General features: G+C 48.2%; 1 protein-coding gene across 16 annotated transcripts in view; it reads left to right on the plus strand.

The window, feature by feature from the left end:
* The window catches only part of APBA2 (amyloid beta precursor protein binding family A member 2), a 232934-nt gene that overhangs the window by 158597 nt on the left and 52419 nt on the right, over positions 1 to 21918 (plus strand). For all 16 annotated transcript variants that reach the window (XM_055098170.2, XM_063596985.1, XM_057299831.2 and 13 more), the window contains one exon: positions 10265 to 11255. In XM_055098170.2, the coding sequence (XP_054954145.1) occupies positions 10305 to 11255 (951 nt within the window). In that variant the 5' untranslated portion in view covers positions 10265 to 10304. The remainder of the gene's footprint in view (positions 1 to 10264; positions 11256 to 21918) is intronic.

A 21918-nucleotide genomic window follows, 5' to 3' on the forward strand; every position in this document is an offset into this window, starting at 1 on the left:
TCTATGTTTATTTGTTGTGAATAAATCATAACAATACATATTACATGCTAAGCCTTTTGTAAATATTTCAGATGCCACAAAATTGTCTTGTGGAAATGCTAACACTGATTTATCTAGGATCCTGTTATTGAAGGTTTAGTGTGTGCTCAATATTTTTGTCCATTTCACTGCCGTTTTCCAAAGAGAACACATCCCTTTGTGACCCTAAGCTAGGTTAGAGAGCCTTGCTTGACAGTGTTAGATATCAGTATTGTTTTTGGAAGATTAATTTATTAGTGTCCTTTCAGAGCTTGCGGTTGCCTGTGATCTTGAAGTGAAATACTTATTCGGTGACTTTTGTCTGGAATGCTTGGGCTGATTATACAAGCATTCTCCAGGATTGTTCAAACCCACATCATGTATAGTGTATAGTGAAAGCAACTAAATTATATTTGAAAGGAACAAAATAATATTATCTTTACAACATGTGAGACCAAATGGGGGACAAGATTGGTGTCAGGAACAATTTGGCTGAGTCTGTTTCTCATTTGTATGATACGTTTTCACCCAGCCTGTATTGTGGTCACTGAATAGCTATTTTTCATCTGGTCTGCTATATTACTAGCTCTTCTAAGCACCAGCTAATGCTATTTTCCCGTGCAAAAGAAAAACATGGTTTAGAATAAGGACACTGGAGCTCTTTATTGTTGACAATGAGCCTTTATTTCTCACATCTAATTAGAATGTTTCAGGAGGCGAGTGGTGAGCACGGTGTCGGGGGCCGCATTAGCTATTGATTTATGTGCTGTTATAGAATTAATTGAGTCTGGACATGGGGACTCATTTTCTTGGACATGTAGCAGGTAATCATGCTTCTCCTGTACATTTGAATTGCTTTCCAGATGGTGTGTTGTACAGGATTTATCTTTAATATGATTGACTAGAAGCAAAGGACCTGAGTATGTTTGCATACATGCTCTGCAATGCAAAGCCCCCAGCCCCCACTGTAGAGATGGTTAACTCTGTCCTGGCCACACCCCTCCTGGGCTCATATGGGGACCTGGGCCTTGGATTGACACTGTATGCAGCAAAGACAGCTTCAAAGGGTCCTGGATAAAGGCTCTGGGAGGGGAGAAAAGGCCTATAGTATATTCTGAGGGAAACAGAATAAACAGCATTACTTATTATGCAAAACCAGGACATAATGTGGGTTCAGCAGGGGAATAGTTAGTGTCTTAGTCAGCTCAGGCTGCTATATCAAAAAACACCATAGACTTGGTGGCTCCAACAGCAGACATTTATTTCTCACAGCTCTGGAGGCTGGGAAGTCTGTGATCAAGGTATGGGCAGATTCAGTGTCTGCTGAGGTCTGTCTGCTTTCTGGTTCATAGGTGGCCATCTTCTTTCTGTGTCCACACATGGTGAAAGGGGCAAGGCAGCTCTCTGGGGTCTTTTTCTTCTTTCTTTTTTCCTTCCTTCCTTCCTCTCTCCCTCCCTCCCTCCTTCTCTCTCTCTCTCTCTCTCTTTCTTTCTTGTCTCGCACTGTCACCTGGGCTGGAGTGCAATGGCGTGATCTCGGCTCACTGCAACCTCCGCCTCCCAGGTTTGAGTGATTCTCTTTGCCTCAGCCTCCCAAGTAGCTGGGATTACAGGTGCACGCCACCATGCCTGGCTAATTTTTTTTTTTTTTTTTTTTTTTTTTTGTATTTTTAGTAGAGATGGGATTTCACAATGTTGGCCAGGCTGGTCTCAAACTCAAGACCATGTGATCTGCCAGCCTCGGCCTCCCAAAGTGTTGGGATTACAGGCATGAGCCACCACGCCCGGCCTGGGGTCTCTTTCATAAGGGCACAGTCCCACTCATGAGCTCCACCCTCATGACCTCATCACTCCCCAAAGACCCCACCTCCTAATGCCATCACACTGGGGGTCAGGATTTCTACATGTGAATTTTGGGGGCGATGCAAACATTCAGTCTGTAGTGGTCAGATGATATCTATTCAGCTGGGAAATAGGATGTAGCCATTAAAATGATACCTATGGAGAGCTTGTGTTGCTTACCGCATGTTAAAAGAGAACACCATGGATTTGTGTTTACAGTAAGGTCTCGGCTATGCAAAAGAGATGCACAGATAAAAGACTGGAAAGAAAGAAACCACCAAACAAACACTGGCTTTCTATGGGTGGAACAACTGTGAGTGGGCATCCATTCTTCTCTATATTTCCTATTAAGAACACAGAGCAAAACAGATTGTAGTCCTTGTTGCTGGGAAGTAATGTGCCCTCAGAAACAGTCACCCTCTGAGTACAGAAGTCTGCCCACATCAGTTTCACAAATGATGTGCTAGATGATTAGTCATATCTCCGGCTCTCTCCTGCCCTCCTACAGGGCAGCTGTCCCCATATAACAGTTGTATCCCTAGAAGGAGTATGCAGTTAAAGTAATTGGAGATTCTTTGACCAGACGTTTTGAGAGTCTGGCAGCCCGGAAAGGTGGGATTTGGCAGCTATGTGGGACCTTCCTTCAGGCACTAAAGGGCTTCCTGAAAAAGTTGCTTATACATTGAGGTGTGTTAAATGGAATTCTTTATCATAAGGCTGCAAACTGCTTCTGTGCAAAAGGCAATGTGTTAGTTCCTTGCAGGAATATGCTTTTAGTGAACTCAATGAGATACCAGAAATCCAGTAGGAGAACTCTTTCTTTGAAAGAACCACTTGTTTCTACCTACGTTTTTGCCCACCTTTCCTTCTCACCTCCCCTTGGCCACACCCCACTTTTGTGTCTTGGGAATTATCTGCTGTGCTCTGAATAGCTCCGTCCTGCCAGGCCACCCACCTTTGCCCTTGTTTGAAGAAGCTGGGGACAGTTGTCCTTGCTCTCCACCCCCTGGAGTAGGGGAAGAAGGCTTGGAATGTGGTGGGCCTAGGCTTCTTGGTGAGGGCCTTGTATTTGTTGACAAGGAGGTCAGATCCATTCCCTGGGCTGTCATCAGAGACCTGCAAGCATCTACTTAGGGCAGAGTTTTCAAGTGCAGTCTTTGGACCTCCAACATGAGAACCACCTGCAGCTCTAGACCTGGTCTTTGGCCCACAACCTTGGAATCTTGGGCCATGAACCTGCACACTCTCCAGGTGGGCCTTGTGCCCACCAAAGTGAGCGAATCACTGCATTGGAGGAGTAACTCTTGGCTTTCCACAAGGACCTCTCCCTGCTTTCCTCAGTCCCTCCAAGATGCACCATTATCCCACTGCAGAGATGCAATTTGCATACATAACTAGGGACAGTGTCATCTGGCCACAGCCACTCCCAGCCACCTGTGTCAGCAGAGTTCCCCGTTCCCATCTAAGACATTCACCTCATCAGGCATCTCTCCTGGACCATTTCATTGACATTTTCCTTAACTCCCTTTATGTAGTGTTTATGGAGTTCAGGCCTGCACTGGTTACTCTCTTCTTTAACTCGCTTCAAGCCCTGCAGGCACATACTGTCATTTTCAATTTCCTAAGGAGGGGAAGGCCATCTCTCCATTAAATATCTTGCCCCAGGCCTCACAGTAAACAGAGGTCTGAATTGAAACAAGGACCTTCAGTCTTCATCTTTAACAGGCGGGCTCTTTGTCTTATACCAAAAGTGCCCCAGTAGGTTCAGTGTAATTCTGTGGAGTCTTTGAAGACGTGGCTGCCTTCTGGGCAGCTGCTGTGGGTCCCTTACCCTTTGTACTCATGGGAAAGAGAACTGGATCAGAATGTCTGTGATGTCAAACTCAGGAAAAGAGCTGCCATTAGCCAGCGCTAGCATTGTAGTCATGGTGAAAAACGGGATCATTACCAGTCCACAGCCAAGCCATATTGCAGCCTGAGGCAACAGGAAAAATCAGGAATACCAATCCTATCTTCATTTACAATTTTGATATTTTGTTCATCATGGATTTATTTTGCATTAGTTTTGATTTCTAAAGCATTGCATTAAAATATTATTTATTTTTGATTGCTTAGGTTTTTGGGGCCTCCCTGATCTCCCCCTGTTTCAGCCATCGTAAAGTGAAAGCATTTTCATTGCAATGAGGAATAAGTCAAGGGTGCCTGTTAGTGCCATTGTTAACTCCACAGGGAAGTGCAGGGCAGGGTAGTTAGACAAGATGACCACATGCCGGAAAGGGGAAGCAAAATGGTGACTTCTGAAGGTGACATCATTTACCTAGAAAAACATTATCAACTAAAAACTATTAGGATTTAAAAATAGCTTAGTAGAATCTATTTTTACAAAATCAATATCATTTTTTTTCTGTATGCCAACAATAACCAGGTAAATATATAAGGAAGAGAAGATCTATTTGCAACAGCCACAGAAATATTATATTTAAGAAAAAACTTAATATGAGATGTCTACAGCTATAAAGAAAATTACAAAGCCGTTGAGAGACATTTAAGGCTTCAATAAATAGAAAGATTTTTTTTGGGTGAATTGGGTAAAAAGACTGTGTTGTAAGTATGAATAATTTCTGAGGCCGGGGCACGGTGGCTCACTCTTGTAATCCCAGCACTTTGGGAAACCGAGGTGGCTGATCACTTGAGGCCAGGAGTTGGACACCAACCCGGCCAACATGGCAAAACTTCATCTCTACAAAAAATACAAAAATTAGCCGGAGGGTGGTGACACATGCCTGTAATCCCAGCCACTCAGGAGGCTGAGGCACAAGAATCACTTTAACCCAGGAGGCAGAGACTGCCGTGAGCCGGGATCGTGCTACTGCACTTTAGCCTGGGCGACAGAGCGAGACCTTGTCTCAAAAGAAAAAAAAAATTCCCTAAAGTAATTTATAACTTAAAGTTACTCCAGCCAAAATTTCAGTGGAATATTGGGGATACTTGGAACCACTAACTCTTAAGTTCTTTTGGGAGAATAAATGTGAAAATAGCAGGGGAAGATGACAAAATGAGAATAATGAGAGAGAACTTGCCTTATGTCATATTAAAATACGCTCTAAAGTCATAGTAATGAAAATGGCATGGTACTGTTGCTGGGCAGATAGAAATGATGTAGACTAGAAAGTCCAGGGACAGATCTAAGTTTATGTAAGAATTTAGTGTATGATGGCCGGGCGTGGTGGCTCACACCTGTAATCCCAGCACTTTGGGAGGCTGAGGCAGGTGAATCATGAGGTCAAGAGATCGAGACCATCCTGACCAACATGGTGAAACCCCATCTCTACTAAAAAAAAAAATACAAAAATTAGCTGGGCATGGTGGTGCGCACCTGTAGTCCTAGCTACTCGGGAGGCTGAGGCAGGAGAATCACTTGAACCTGGGAGGTGGAGGTTTCAGTGAGCCGAGATCACACCACTGCACTCTGGCCTGGCAACAGAGCAAGACTCAGTCTCAAAAAAAAAAAAAAAAAAAGAATTTAGTGTATGACACGCAGGGTGACCAGCCATCCCAGTTCCTCTGGAACTGAGGGTTTCCTGGGACGTGAGACTTTGAGTGTTAAAGTTGAGATGGTTGGTCACTGTAAAACATGAGAAACAGAATAGTCTATTTAGTAAAGGGTATTGGGTTACCTGAGTAAAGCTGTGGTGCCCACGCTTTGCTGTATATTGGAATCACCTGGGAAACTTTTATGAATACTGATGCCTAGTTCCTATCTGAGACATTCTAGGTTCATTGGTATGAGGTGTGACCTGGGCATCAGGATTTTTAATGGGTAACAAAACTTGAAAATCACTGGGGTAACCATCGTGGAGAACATGAAGCTGCTCCCTACCTTGTGTGTGTACACTTTCTGATGGGCTAAATATTTCAATGTCAAGAATAAAGGATTCTAGACAGTGACTGGATTTGCTTGCTCCAAGGGAAGAGGTTTGACCCCTCCCATGAAAAGTCTGGAACTTCTGGAGCTAGGGACAGGTGCAGCACACAGACTCAGGGAGTTTCAGGGGAGCACCTTATTCCTGTGCCTCTAGGAAGGGTGGACATTTTCCCTGGAAGCAAGCAGATTTGGCTGAGGACAGCCTATCTCTGTCGTACCTAAAAAATACAGGCACCTCTTCACATCTCAACAGCGAAGTCCCAGATGACCACCCTGACTGCCTCCAGCTCACCATAAAATCCTCTCCCACTGTATCTTACACTGCCCAGCCATCCACCAGTCACTGAAAGACATGCACTGGTGTCTCAGGGGCCCTTTGTTGCCAGCAAGAGCAAAGACAGGTCACATGCTATATCTTGCTGAAAAGTGAGTTAGTGTTTTGGAAGGTCAAATGGAGGAACTAATTTATACCACACAGAAAAAAATGTGAAATGGGTGCTATGAGTGTAAAGTTCAGTGATTTGGAGGGCAAATTCCAGAGATATTCCAGAAAGAGAAAAAGGCCATTAGGAAGAGAAATAAAAAAGAAATAGCAAGAATCTTCCTGTAACTAAAGTAAGATGTGGGACTTGATTCGGAAAGGGCTCACCAAATGAATCTCACATAAAATTAATGAGACCCTTATAAAATTTAAAAAGACCCTTATCTAGACATAGTTTGCTGGAATTTCTGAACTCTAAGAGTGGAGAGGAAATTGTATCAGCTTCCAGATGGAAGGAATAGATTTTTGTACCAAGGTAAAAAGAGTCTGAATAGTATTAAAGTGCACATCTGCGAGGCTGTAAGCTAGAAGATAGTGGAACAGTGTTAGCAAATTATTGTGAAAAGGATGCAATACAATAATCTTATACCTAGCAAAGGTATCATTCTGTGTGAGATCAGAGCCATTTTATAGATACAAAAGGGTTACCTCTTAACTAAACAAAATGACTCTAACAATTATTTTTACAAAATAAAAATGAAATCCCACTAAATAGTTCAAGAAAAAGAAATGCAAAAAGTATAGGAAGCAGTGGTAAGTTATGAATTGAGTAATTATAGTCCAAGTTATATTGTTGTTGTAGTGTTATACATCTGGAATAAATTTTTCTGAAATCATTTGAAGGCTTGGAGAGCTAATAGGAAACACCAGTGGAAAATAAACTCCTGGTTCTGTTGTAGTTCTCCTACAATGTCCTCAGTGTTTTCATTTTTGAAAACTTGAATAACATTTTAATAGGATCTGGACTGTTCCATGTTACTGTAATGTGTATTTTAGTCCTTATGTCCTATATTGGCCTACAGAATATTTTATTTAGTGTTGGTATACATATTTATATGTGCATATTACAGATTTTATCCCCCCGAATGACAGAGAATTTGAAGTTAAGATAGCAAGAGTACTGTGTACTTTAGTTTGTTCTCTTAACAAGAGAACATACCTTCAACGTGCACAGCTTGGTGTCAGAGCCTGGCGAGAAACAGGGATGCCGTAGAGACGGCACCGCTATGCAAGGAATGGGAGCTGTGTGCTCATGTGCCAGTGATGTACCATCTGCCCTTTGCCGTCCTGACAGTCAAGACATGGACGTCTGGTTGCATGTTAGCAGCTGCATTCAGCACATGCTTCTGAGAGACCGTCTTGAGGAATGTAGTTACTGGAGATTGTGTCCGAGAGTTGTGGTTGCTAAGTCCCTGACATCACTCCTGCAGCCTCTCTCTTGTGGCTGGCTGTCCTCTGTGAAGATAAGAAATCTGGTGATAAGTTATATGTGGTCTTTGAGGCAGCTCAGTGGTCTTGATGTGTCCTCTGACACATCTGGGTTGCAGATGTCTTAGTGAGTGCTGGCCCCTTGTTCTCTTCTAGGGAACAGCTCTTTCGAATTGTCCTGCCAGTTTCAGGGTTTGCGAATGGGGTGACGGGCCCTGCAGGGTCCATCTCAGTGACAATTTTCCTGGTGTGGGACATCTTTGCTGTCTGTGGGCCACTCTAGGGGGAGTGCTGTGAATTGCTCCGCATGCTAGTGATGCTCCTGAGACACGGCCATGGACAAGCCTGTGCAGGTGGCGGAGTAAACATTGCTTCTTTAGATGTCAAGTGTCCTTGGAGTGAATTCACACGTTGGAAGCATGTGGCTCCATCAGTAATTGTGCCCACACTCTGAGTGTCTGGACTGGATGAAATAATTATCTCCTTCTTCGTTCTTTTGGGAATATTCATACTGCTGTAACCGTGACCATCTGGTACACTCAGTCTCATAACAAGATGTGTTTTCGGCACCACTACAAACAAGGTGCTGTGTTTGGAGCTCTGGGGGGATACACAATATGGAAGGCCTTGAGTCTGTGGCCTAAACTAAAGAGACAAGAGGGGAAGAGGAGGTACAGGAAGGCAAGATCAGAGCCCGGGCAGTGACTGCTGAGGGTCACTGATAGCTCCTCTTTCATCTTCACTCCCTGCTCCCATCTGAGCCCAGATCCCTTTGCTTCTGCCACCTAAGGTCCTCACTGAGCCACTTCTCCACTGTCCTCTCTACTGTTTTAGTTTAAGCTCTTTTTTTTCTTTTTAAAAATTGCAGTAAAATAGACATTAAAAATTTAGCATTTGAAGCATTTTCAAGTGTGCAAGCTCTTAACTGGACTACTGGAATATGTTTTTTTAAATAATTGAACTATCATGCAAGCAAAAAGGCATGTGTAATGTAAGAGTACAGTTTAAAGAATATGACAAACATTTGGGGAAACACTTAGCTGAAGAAGTAGAACGTTGCTGGGCGTGGTGGCTCACCCCTGTAATCCCAGCACTTTTAGAGGCTGAGGTGGGCGGATCACGAGGTCAGGAGATTGTGACCATCCTAGCTAACACGGTGAAACCCCGTCTCTACTAAAAATATGAAAAATTAGCTCGGCATGGTGGGGGACGCCTGTAGTCCCAGCTACTCGGGAGGCTGAGGCAGGAGAATGGTGTGAACCCGGGAGGTGGAGCTTGCAGTGAGCTGAGATGGTGCCACTGCACTCCATCCTGGGCGACAGAGTGAGACTCCATCTCAAAAAAAAAAAAAAAAAAAAAAGAAGTAGAACGTTAAGCAAACTTTTGGACGTCCTCTGTGCCACTTTTCTGATGCTAGCCCCTTGCTTTCCCCCAGAAGAGAGAATAGCCTTTTCACTGGTCTCCCTGCCTCTAGCCTCTGTCCCCACGCCAGGCCCAGAGAGACAGGGCTAAAAGAAAAAATGTTGAAAATTGCTCAGTGACTGTGCACATGTCTTAGTCTGTTTTCTGTTGCTATAACAGAATACCTAAGACTGGTTGATTATAAAGAATGGAGATTTGTTTCTCACAGTTCTGGAGGCTGGGAAGTCCAAGGTCACGGTGCCAGCATCTGGTAAGGGCCTTCTTGCTATGTCATCCCAAGGCAGAGGTGAGAAGGTGAGGGAGAGTGAGAAAGAGAGCAAGAGAGAGCCAAACTCACTTTTATAACAAACCCACTCTCACAATAAAGAACTTCCTCCCAAGATAAAGACATTAATCCATTCATGAGAGCACAGCCCTCATGACCTAATCACCTTTCAAAGGTCCCACCTCTCAACACTGTTGCATTAGGGATTAAGTCTCCAATGCATGAACTTTGGGGGACGTATTAAGGCCATAGCAGTGTGGTTTGGGGGATAAAGTGCAGAGTCCTGGGCACTGGGTCCAGGCCCTCTCCCAGTTTGGCCTGCCAGGTCTCTGCAGCTGCCCTGTCACCCCACAATACCTGCAGGCTGCGGCTGCACCCTTTGTCCTCTTCTCCCCATGGCCGAGCAGTGCTGTCCCCTCTCCTGAGCCCTCCAGCCTGCCACGCTGGGGACTTGTGTTGAGCTTTTCTGCACATCGCTCAGCCTGGATGGTTCCTGCACATCCAGTTCCTCGGTGAACATTGTTCAGTTTGAGGGGGAAGAGGAGGGAGAGGATGGGATAAGCCTGAAGGGGAAGGTACCCAAGATAGTCTTTGAGGGGTCATGGATTTAGATTGGGAAGAGTTAATGTCCCTCCTCATTGGTCCTCATTATGTCTTCTTAATGAAAGCTGCTCGTTTTCTTCGTGAGAGCAAACAACCTGATCTTACGACCATTTGTCTTGGTCACCTGGGCTACCCAAACTGAGTGAGAAGTCAGGAATGAGCCGGTAGGTTCCTGGGGAGAGGCGTGTGCCCTCGTGAGCTGCCGGTGCCTCCCTTGGCTGCTTTTCCCAGAGCTCTGTGTGCCCTCGTTCTCCTTGGTGTGGATGCGTGTTGTTCTGATGATGAGTCAGCGGGGGTGGGGATGGCGCACTGTTTGAACAGACGTGCCCTCACATGGCTGCGGGAGGACGTGGTGGGAGGTGCTGTGGTGAAGTGGCCCCACACATGGCTGGGCTTTGTGGGGTTTTGACTCTGTCCTTCCCAATGTTCCTCCCCACAGTGGCTGCCTCTGGGTGATGATGGCTGCGTGAACGACTGCCATGGCCCACCGGAAGCTTGAGAGCGTGGGGAGCGCCATGTTGGACCATAGGGTGAGACCAGGTCCTGTCCCTCACAGCCAGGAGCCCGAGAGCGAGGACATGGAGCTGCCCTTGGAGGGCTATGTGCCCGAGGGCCTGGAGCTGGCTGCCCTGCGGCCAGAGAGCCCCGCGCCAGAGGAACAGGAGTGCCACAACCACAGCCCCGATGCGGACTCCAGCTCTGACTACGTGAACAACACCTCTGAGGAGGAGGACTATGACGAGGGCCTCCCTGAGGAGGAGGAGGGCATCACCTACTACATCCGCTACTGCCCCGAGGACGACAGCTACCTGGAGGGCATGGACTGCAACGGGGAGGAGTACCTGGCCCACAGTGCACACCCTGTGGACACTGATGAGTGCCAGGAGGCGGTGGAGGAGTGGACGGACTCGGCGGGCCCGCACCCCCACGGCCACGAGGCTGAAGGCAGCCAGGACTACCCAGACGGCCAACTGCCCATTCCGGAGGATGAGCCCTCCGTCCTTGAGGCCCATGACCAGGAAGAAGACGGTCACTACTGTGCCAGCAAAGAGGGCTACCAGGACTACTACACCGAGGAGGCCAACGGGAACACCGGTGCCTCCCCCTACCGCCTGAGGCGCAGGGATGGGGACCTGGAGGACCAGGAGGAGGACATTGACCAGATCGTGGCAGAGATCAAGATGAGTCTGAGCATGACCAGCATCACCAGCGCCAGTGAGGCCAGCCCCGAGCATGGGCCTGAGCCAGAGCCTGAGGACTCTGCAGAGGCCTGCCCACCCATCAAGGCCAGCTGCAGCCCCAGCAGGCACGAGGCGAGGCCCAAGTCGCTGAACCTCCTTCCCGAGGCCAAGCACCCCGGAGACCCCCAGAGAGGCTTCAAGCCCAAGACCAGGACCCCAGAAGAGAGGCCGAAGTGGCCCCATGAGCAGGTAGGACTCTGGCTGTCCTGCGGAAGGGAGCAGAGGGGCCCGAGAGCAAGGGACCTCAGGGTACAGGCCTCGCAGATGCTGAAGCGAGGCGGTGGGGGGTGCTGGGTGCCTCACAGTTCTAATGGTTGCTGAGCTCTTCATTGGTCCAGTTGGGAGACATGTTATGTGAATGCTCCAGCCACTCTTAAGCTCACCGCTCAGACTCAGGAGTAAAGCCAGTTGAGGGCTAAGTGGCAACTCGTGTCTCGCAGAAGACACCCCTCCCCCCACCCTAGAAGAGAGGTTCAATTTCTTGCCCACTGCCCTAGGTCTGCTCATGGTGGGGCAGTATGTGTGGGAGAGCCCCTCAATCCTCAGGGGTGTACTCAGACCAGCAGGGCAGTGGCAAAGACGTGGGGGTGCTGGTGCTCACCCACTGCTGCGGCCAGTGTTGGGTGGCCTGGTGGCTGGGGTGGGGACCAGAGTGCATTTCACAATGGACGGGTCTCTGAAAGCCTGGGGTCCTTGGCCTGATGGGCAATCAGCTGTGAATACCTATTTGGAAAAGGATTTTTTGAAGGTTTGACAAAACCTTGGGGAAGAAACGCATGCTGATGAGGGCAGTGGATGTCAGCATAACTGTATTTTAATTATAGCAAAGTCAGCGTGCATTCTAATAAACACATTTGAAAAGCCACCTTCCAAAAAAAGCCTCACTGTGGGTATATAAAGAAGATGTGATTATTGGACTCGGGTGAAGGAACTTCTATTTGGCCAATTATGTGGACTTCTGTCATATTTTTTTAAAGCCTTAACTATTAAATTTTTTTTCTGAGAAGAGTTCATGAATTTGAGTGTGTGTGTGTGTGTGTGTGTGTGTGTGTGTGTGTACTGAGAGCTTGGGTTTGGAATGGAAATCATTGGATTTTCAGCACTTGTATTTTAATTGACTCCTGGATTTTCAGCACTTGTATTTTAATGTCTTGTATTCTCTCTAAAGAACGTTAAGTGTCAGTTGACTTCACTTTGGGGGGTTCCTGTCATTCACAGCAATTCCGTGTTTACAGGGGGCTGTGGGATGTATAGGAGCTCCCATGGTACTAGTGGGTGTTGGGAGAGTTCACCCCTAAGGCCAGGAGGCTCTGGACCCTGGGTCTGGGCTTTAGGCCAAAGCAAAGTGTTTCTTTGGTCTTTAGCAGGACCTGGGCTTGTCCCACAACAGTGGGGAAGGCACCTCAGGGATTGACGTGGGCTGTGCAGAGCGTGTGACATGCTGCGTCTTATTGTGACAAATGGCATCGCTAGCCAAGTTCTTGTCAAAGATGATTATCTTTAGAGCGTGGTGGGGAGTAAGCAAGACCTGATATTTTCTGGGTTTGTGCTTCATGCTAACCAGATGGTAATTTGGGTAAAAACACAGAGATCTTGCGGTTGGAGAGCTGGGAGGTAAATGAGTGGGAATGAATGGATGGATGGGTGGTAGTAGCTGTTTAAAAGGGCAGGTGGAGGTAGGGGAAGTCCCCAGCTATTGTGGAGGATCAAGAGGAGATCTGTTCTTCCCAGAAGAGGCATTGAATGAAAAAGTATGTCGCTTCTCCCCCTAAGGAGAGTGTGTCCTTGAAGGACATGCTCTTGTCTGAGACACTGGAAAAGTTCATTTAAACTGGTTAATGATTGTATAGCTTTTGTTTTGTTTTGTTTTACCCTCCCTCCCTCCCTTCTTTCTGTCCTTTCCTCCTTTCCTCCCTCCCTGCCTGCCTCCCTCCCTCCCTCCCTCCCTCCCTCCTTCCTTCCTTCCTTCCTTCCTTCTCTCCCTCCTTCCCTCCTCTCTCTCTCTCTCTCTCTTTTTTTCTTTCTTTCCTATCAGTTCACAAATTAATTCTGTCAAGGGGAACACCTGCCAGTTCCAGAGTTCCAGGCTGACAAGGACCCTGGTGCCAGGGGCCCTGACTACTCTTTCTGAAGACTCTACCAGGCCCGCTGCACATGGGCAGGGTCTCCACGTCCTTGGATTTGAGTACCCCATTCCAGATGAGGACCTCTTTGAAATCTGACCAGAAAGAGCCGTAGAATTCATCTTGAAAGCAAGATTTTTTATGAAGGATATGCACTGGGAGATTTGGTGCTGCCTTGCTTGAAATAACAACCTACTTTCCTAAGAGCAATCCCCTTCCTCCCCTGGGGGACAGCCAGGCCGTGCCAGGAGCCAACAAAGGCCTGGCCTCAAACAGGTGCACAGGGTGCCATGTGTCCCATGCTCACCTCTCTGTTCCCAGTGCTGTCCACATAGTGTGTGTAGTGATCCCTATGGTTGAGGCTGCAGTAAAAAAAAAATCTGAAGGGAGAAATGGGCAATATTGGTCACTTAGATGCTGAAGACTCTTGTTTTTAACCCTAACCCAGCAGCATTGGCATTACTGGGGAGCCCCGCCCCCAAATTGCTGAATCTGAAATCTGCATTTCAACAAGATGCCACATTCCAGCTGTGATGCTGTAGGAGACTCACTTGGAGGAAATTGTGTAGCAACCCTCCCCTCTCTTCTACTCATTTTACAGCTTGAAAAAGTGTGTCCTGGATATTTTGAAGAGGAATGAATAGCATTTAGTCATTGCACGAATGGCAATAGTAAAATAGAGTTAGAAAAAATGGGAAGATGAAAAATGTATTCTCCATGGTCCCTACTACCCTAACGGATGAGCTATTTCATCAGTGTGCCTTTTCAGACCATAGCATTGAGCATAAATGATGTACGTAGCTGTCATCATAACCCAGATGTATTTTTGTCATATAGTTTTTAAAATCTGATGCATGATAAATGTTTCTCCATGTCACCATATAATTTTCATGATTATTTGTAGTGACCTTTCCATGATCCATTTGGGCGATGATGTGCTGTATAACGTATTTCTCTGTACACGCTCTACCATTGAGCATGCAGATTGTGAGTGGCATTTTCTCTTAGGTGTAAGGCTGCCACAGACATCTTTGTACAAACCATGTTTTCCTTCTTTGGTTTATTACCTGAGGATAAATCCCCATGCCGTACATCAACGTTGACCATTTCCCCTCGATGACCTTGCCTAATTGTTTCCCTTCTTCTGTGGATGTTGGATGCATGCCCTTTATCTTTTGGGGTTTGGATGCATTTCCATCTCATAGAAGCACTCTCTACACTGTAGGTGTGACTTCCTGTTGCATATGTCCTCTTCTTTAGTACATTTTCTTTTGAATTTTGGTTATATTATTTTCACCATCTCTGCAGCATTTTTAAGATGTTAATGACTCATCTGTGACCCCTCCACCTCCTTTCGGTACAGAGGGATTTAATTGGATGTTTCCTTCTTCCCTGTCTGGGTAGATGTATTCACAGAGGACATTGCTTTGGTCTGGTCGATACGAAAAATGACTTGCCGACTGGGTGCGGTGGCTCACACCTGTAATCCCAGCACTTTGGGAGGCCAAGGTGGGCAAATCACCTGAGGTCAGGAGTTCGAGACCAGCCTGACCAACATGGTGAAACCCCGTCTCTGCTAAAAATATAAAAATTAGCTGGGCATGGTAGTGTGCACCAGTAATCCCAGCTACTCAGGAGACTGAGGCAGGAGAATTGCTTGAGCCTGGGAGGCAGAAGCTGCAGTGAGCCGAGATAGCACCACTGCACTCCAACGTTGGCAACAAAGTGAGACTCCCCACCTCCAAAAAAAAAAAGAAAAGAAAAATGAGTTGTGCCTGTACTAAGAAGTAGGTTGTGTGGCCTTTGGAGCCCTCTAGCTGAGCTGTAGGATGCCATGCATTTCGAAAAGGCTCCAGTTTGCAGGTAGCCCTCCCACCTGTGCTACTCTGCTGAGACCAAGAGGTCTGCCCAGGGGCTGGGATGTGAGAGGCACAAAGGTGATAGAATTTCTAAAATTGTAGGAAGACAGGATGGGGAACAGAGATCTACGCTTGAATTATTTTAGTAAAATAAAAAAAGGTTATTTCAAAGCACTGCAAGTTTACTGAGGAAAATTTGGAAAATACAGGCAAAAAAATCTTTTGCCATGTGGCATTGTAGAATTCCACTGTAGAGTTTTCAAATCAAAGAGACAAACCTAGGTCAGGATTTCCCAAAACACGCTCTTAGAGGTGTTCTGTAAACAAAGTACCATTTGATCCTTACTATTCATGGATTTGATATTTGCAACTTTGTTAACTTGCTAAAATTGATTTGTAACCCTGAAATCAATACTCGTAGCACTTTCCCAGTCATTTGTGGAGGTACAGAGAGGGGAAGAATTTGAGTCACCCAACTCTCACGTTCCCAGCTGAGGTTGAACAAGGCTTTGCCTTCTTGTTTCAGCTCTCATACTGTAAACAGCTGTTCTTTTCACAATCTATTTAATGTTCTTTGCATTTTTGTTGATGTGTGTGTGTATGTGTGTGTGTGTGTGTGTGTTGGTGATAAAATGGCCCTCAAGTGTGGTGCTGAAGCCTAGTGATCCTAAGCACAGAATGGCTGCCATGTGCCTTACATGTGCTAGAGAAGCTTCCTTCAGGGCTGAGCAACAGTGCTGACTCGTCTATGCTGCCACTCTTGGGAGGTGCTAAAGTAACTTCTGTAGCGTATGATGAAGTTAAGGAAAAGGTGGAGGAATGGCTAAATTTGCAGATTCATGGGACAATAACTGATTAAAAAACACACAGTGGACAGTTAGAAAACCCAAGAACTTTACTGTCTTGTGATCTAGGGTCAGGGAAATGTTAAACTCTTCTCAGCTAGTGTTTTATGATAAAGAAATATTGCATATTATTAATTATTTATAAGAAATGTATATTAAACAAGGTGTGTATAAACAGAAACACACATAAAACAAGGTTCTGTGTTGATTCATTGACAAAAATGTGTCCCGAGGCTCATAGGAACCTAACCCTGTATCGCCCCTAGGAGCAATGTATTCAGTATTCATCAACTCAGTGCTCAGGGCAGCTTTACAGAACATAACTATGTGAATGAGAATTGGTTGTATTTGGTTGGCAAATGACTTCGGGAAACTTTGCTGCAAAGTTTTTCCCTTCTTGGGGGTTTACTGATTTCTCACACACAAGCAGCATAAAGTCCCACGTTTGCTATAGCGGAGACACCAGCCAGCCTGGCCAGTGCTTCCCAAACATGGTGTATCAGCAAGCCCTTTTCCCTCCATGCAGGGTCTGTGGGAGAATACAGACCCAAGCTTTACACCCTGGGGAGTAAAGGACCAGTACACATGAACTCCCAAGACCTCTCCCTGTATGCTTCAGTTCCAAGATGATTCAGCAACCCCAAATGGTGATGATGGAAAGGTTGTCATTGTGCAGGACCCTTGGCTTCTGCAGATTTAACCTTTCTTATTTTGTGGTTTGTGTAAAGTCCGTGGGTGCCGGTGGAGGTGGCAGCAGTGTTGGTGGTGACTGCCAGCACCATGTTAGGGGTGTTAGGAATATGATCGCAGTAAATCCTAGAGCAACCCAGAGAGAGGGAGCTAGGGTTAGTCCCGTGTTGCAGATGGCACAGTTAAGTAGCTCACCTGTGAATAGACTGTGGACTGTGTTATGCCAAAACTCATGCCTCTAAACAGTGCATAACACAGCCCTTGAACCTGAGAAGAGAAAGCGTCCAGTTCTGTGCAGTCCGCGTTTGAGCCTGCCTGCTGGAGGGTGAGTCAGCGTGGGGGAACTGTGCAGTGTTCCTCCTGGAGAGTGATGGTCTCTTCTCCTCTGTTGTCTGTTTCCTTGCTGTTGAAAGGCTTGGCGTGCCCTGTCGTTCTCAGTGAGTGGGATATGGTGCCAGTGAGGTGACCAGTAGATATGGAAGCCTCCGGTCTATAAAATGTCCCCATCTCAGTGCTAACATGTCCCGAGTTCACCAGGGCTCAGGCCACAGATCAAACAAGTCAAGTAAAGATTGTTCATGTGGCATTTTTCTTAATTTTTTTGAGCTTTGTTGACATAAAGAATTGATTTTTTTTTTTCATGCAGTGTTTAAGGAATACATGAGTTGGGTCCAGCAAGGCTCGTATTGCGTGACCTGATGGAATTAGTATTACTACACCTACCCATGTGGCCCTCTACTATCAGGCAGTGAAGCGTGAGTAGAGGGAGGACCCCAGCTGGGCACTGGTACCTGGCTCAGTCTCACAGCTCCAGGGATGAGCCTGTGGACCTGGCACGTCCTTGGTACCTTCCCTTGAAGAGAGTAGTTTGCTCATTCGTGCTTTCCCTGGGGCAACTCACCCACACTCCTGGGGGGCACCATAAGAGTGTTTGTCCAGCACCAAAGATCCTAGTTCTGTGGGTCTGTGGGGTGGCCCTGGATGGCATGTTCTCTGGATGCCTCTGGGTGGCCTGTGGAACATAACAGGTTTGGCGAGGGCTGGACGGATTGTTTTGGAGCCCCATCCCACCTGTTACCTTGTGACGTCTATCAGGAGATACACTGAAAAGGTCAGCCCTGCCTGAAATTCTCCCTGTAGAGACTTACTCCTTTGGACCTTGGAGATTTCTGGAGCTGCAAGGCATTCCTTGTCCAGGACCTCCATGGCTACCGAGTTGAGGTATTTGATTTACTCAGCAAGTGTAGAATAGCTCCACACCTTGGAATGGCAAACCAAATACGCGTTTTGATTATTTGGGGTTTTCATGATTTCTGTTTATCCCTGACCCAGCTGGTGCTTTCTAGAAAGAGCCTTCTGCCAATAGAAAAAAGAAGAAAAATCAATACATCGTAGCCAACTTAATACAACAGTTAAAGGGAAGCGTGGTCGAGGGCCCCGAGGCCACATCGAATGCAGAATTGTGCATCATTGCTCATTGTAGAGATGCTTTGGCCGTGACTTGGCATTCAGTAGAGACTTGCTTTTTGAAGAGCCTTCTGAGAGTGTGATAGGAGTCTGGTGCCAAGGGAGAGAAGATGCTAAAAGCACAGGTAACTGGGTGTGTCCCCCAGGTGGGAGGCAGTGGCACCGTGTGTGTTCTGAGCCACGGCCTCACACACATGCCCCGCTGGGCAGCATATGAAGTGAGTGTCAGTATCTGCTTTACAGAAGAGGACTGAGACAAGAGTGGCATGGGGTTGTTGGCACCCAGGCACCCCCCCTCCATCAGCGTATGATGGGGCAGCAGGTGTGCAGATGGGGTGGTCCTGCACAGAGTGGCTTTGGGGCTTGCACTGCGCCCAGGAGGGAGTGGTCTGGGGTTTGTCTAAACCTGGCCCACAGTAGGATGGAACTTGGGAAAGAGCCTGTAGGTGGTGCTGAGGGCAGGGGCTTATGGGGGGCATTGGGGCATGGTCTGCCTGGGCAGGGGAAGGTCCTCTCCAGCCCCCAGGCCTCAGTGGAGTAGTCGGCTCCCTCCTTTCTGCAGCCATGCCCCAGATTCTAGTGTCCCTTGCCCCGCCCACCCATGGCGTCAGGCCTAGCACTCCTGCTCTGCACACGGGGAGGCTGCACAGGAGGGTTCTTGGGGTGCTCCTGTGTCCCCTGTCGTCTGTACTGAACCCCTTCCCGTGCAGCTCTGCTCCCAGCACTGTGACAGGGTGGACACCGCACCTCCTGCTACTGATTCCCAGGATTGCCTTGAAAAATAAAATCCTACGGGTGTGCATTGACGTTTCAACCCTGGCTGGCTCCGCATGAGCTTCTGAACTTGATGTTCAGAAGCTCAGGGCCCATTTGCTGAGTCAGCACAGCTGCCTTCTTTGATTTGTATGAAGCCTTTTGATGTTTTGATGACATGTTTTGATGACATGTCACCATGGGTGGCTGTTATTATCAGGGAGCAGTTTATCTATCAGGATCTGGGATTGCTTCGGGTACTTTTAAAATCTAGGTAAAGCCGGGGTTTCTAAAACATTGTTCTAAAACATTGTCGGGGCAGAGCATGTAAAGCTCTCCCACTACCACTAATAGTGATCTAAAAAGTACCTCTCCCCTCAACACACCCTAGTCCTCGGGGAGAAAGAAGAGTGCAGTGGTTAGGAATGCTGGAGCCACAGTCAGGAAGCCGGCATCCCACCCGGCTGCAGCAGCTCGGGGCCCGGGAACATTCCGGATGGGCCACCTGTGCCAGCAGCCCCCCAACTCGTGGGGCTGTGGGGAGGGGAGTTGATCTGGGTCAGTGTCTGTATGGGTGGGGAGGGGAGTTGATCTGGTCAGTGTCTGTATGGGTGGGGAGGGGAGTTGATCTGGTCAGTGTCTGTATGGGTGGGGAGGGGAGTTGATCTGGTCAGTGTCTGTATGGGTGGGGAGGGGAGTTGATCTGGTCAGTGTCTGTATGGGTGGGGAGGGGAGTTGATCTGGTCAGTGTCTGTATGGGTGGGGAGGGGAGTTGATCTGGTCAGTGTCTGTATGGGTGGGGAGGGGAGTTGATCTGGTCAGTGTCTGTATGGGTGGGGAGGGGAGTTGATCTGGTCAGTGTCTGTATGGGTGGGGAGGGGAGTTGATCTGGTCAGTGTCTGTATGGGTGGTGCGGGGCATGGAGTTTTTGTGAAGATGATGATGATGATGAGTTTTCAGTCCATGGGAAGCTCATCGGGTCTGGGGGAGGTGGGTGGGCAAGTCCCTGCACCCAGTTTGGGTACAGGCCATGCTGGGCAGGGGTGAGGACACTAGTGGACCTGTCCTTGGGAGTGACACAAAGGAGGTGGTGAGCCCTGCTTGTGAGATAGGATGAGAGGAGGACCAGAACTGGTCAGGGCCACACTGGAGCTGCTGGGGGTGAGGTCGGGTAAGGGCCTCCCAAGGTGCCCCCACGCTGTCCCCTCTGCAGGGCCCTCCTGAGTGTGGCTTGTGCCCTGCTGGGGAAGTTCTCACATGCCTCTTTCTACTCCAGAGTCACTGATTTGGGAGATGGGGCAACAGCTGCGCAGCCCCAAGGGCTGCCCTGATTTTCTCACACCGAATATCTAATAGGAAGTTAGCTGAGAAGCCCACACACCTCTTCTTCCAGGTAGGCAAGCTGGGCCTGGGACCACCTGTCTCTCACCGACTCCAAATGATGGCCAAGCCTCTCTTAACCTTGGGCACCTTTTTTCCAGTTTCCACCCCGAATTCACACTCTTCAAAGCCAGCTCCTCCTGCTGGGCCGCTCCTGATGTGGGGGGCCGGCCCTCCCTGCAAACCTCCCGCATGGCCCTTGCAAATTGGCACCTGCCACGTGGTTGGCACTGGGACTGCAAAGGTGAAAGTGGCATTATCCTGCATTTGAAACTCATTCTAGAGGGAGACGGATACATGAGACTCTCCCCGCCCCCATCCAGGTGTGGCCAGGCTCCAGACGAGTTCCAGGCAGGCTTCCAGGACAGGCTCCAGAGTTAGGGACAGGCGGAGAGGCTCTGGGACTTTGAGAGGGGCTTTGGGAAGTCAGCCGACAAGGTGGGGATGAACATAGAGGTGTGTGGGTGTCCTCAGCATGGAAGGGGCTGGAATCGTGATGTGGCTTTGAGCCTGAAACAAGACAAAGGGAAGGCGAGGGACATGGGTTGGGGGATGGTGATGAGAGAGAGACAGAGGGTTCCACTGGGGGCATGGAGGGGAGCCAGGAGAGAACTGGGGAGCTGAGGGGAGGGACATTAGGAAGGCCAGATGTAGCAGGGCAGTTAGGAGATATCTTGCTGGGGAAGAAAGCACCCGTTGGCGGTGGCCACCTGTTGGCGGGGTCCCCTGAGCCTGAGCAGCTCTGGTGGATTGGGAAGGCAGAGGCATGGGAATGGTAGATGGACAGTGTCTATAGAGACTTGCACGGAGGGCCCAAGGAGGTGCCAGCAAGCCGAGGTGCTCATAGTGTGTGTGTGTGTGTGTGTGTGCGCGCGCGCGCGTGCACGCACGCTCGTATGTGAGATATTGACTTGCATTGTACTCATCTGCCGGTGGGGTGTCTAGGGCAGATTGTGGGGAGTGAGAGCATTGGGTATGGGACCCAGGCTGTCCACGTGCGTCTGCTTCTTGAGGCCCCGTACCTCCCGTTCTTGGGCCTCCGTGACACCTGGCATCATGCCTCTCTTGCACCAGAGGCTTGAGAGACACCCAGTTGGCAAAATCAGTTAGTCTGTGACATTCCCTAGGAAGTGCAGGGCTCGGTGCAAGAAGTTATAGAAATATCTGTTTAGGAAGAAAGATCGCGTGGCTGAACACGCTGAGATGCATAATGTCACCCATGGTGTGCTTGCCCAAGATGTGATAGCGTGGTGATGGCAGACATGGGAGTTTTACCCCAAAGCATTCAGATCACAACCAGTGCCAGTCAGTTACTATGAAGACATGTGACTATGGTAATAGGGGGCTGACCTATTAGAATAACTCCTAATCCTATGTCAGATAATACCATGGGCAGCTCAGGAAAACTACACACAACTCAGACATGTGGAGAAAGGAGATGTGGAATGGAATGGAGCCCTCTGGGCTGATAGAGGCCTCCAGGACCTGCCACACCCATGTCTGCCCCCAATTCCCCAGTCAGCCTTCACAGAAGAGAAGTTGGTCTCTCTCCAGCTGAGACCAAGCCAAGACCCAAAGTGCTGGAGCTGAAGGAAGTTTGGGCTAGGCTCACAGAAGCTATTTTCCCCTCCTCCAGTGTCAACAGCTACCCGTGGTCCAGGCCTCCATCTGGTCCTGGTCCTTTTAAGAGACACTGGGTGCTGACTCACTTCTGGGTCTGTCCCACGGGTGGCCT

Source organism: Pan paniscus, chromosome 16 (genome assembly GCF_029289425.2).
Source record: "Pan paniscus chromosome 16, NHGRI_mPanPan1-v2.0_pri, whole genome shotgun sequence".
Lineage (NCBI taxonomy): Eukaryota > Metazoa > Chordata > Mammalia > Primates > Hominidae > Pan > Pan paniscus.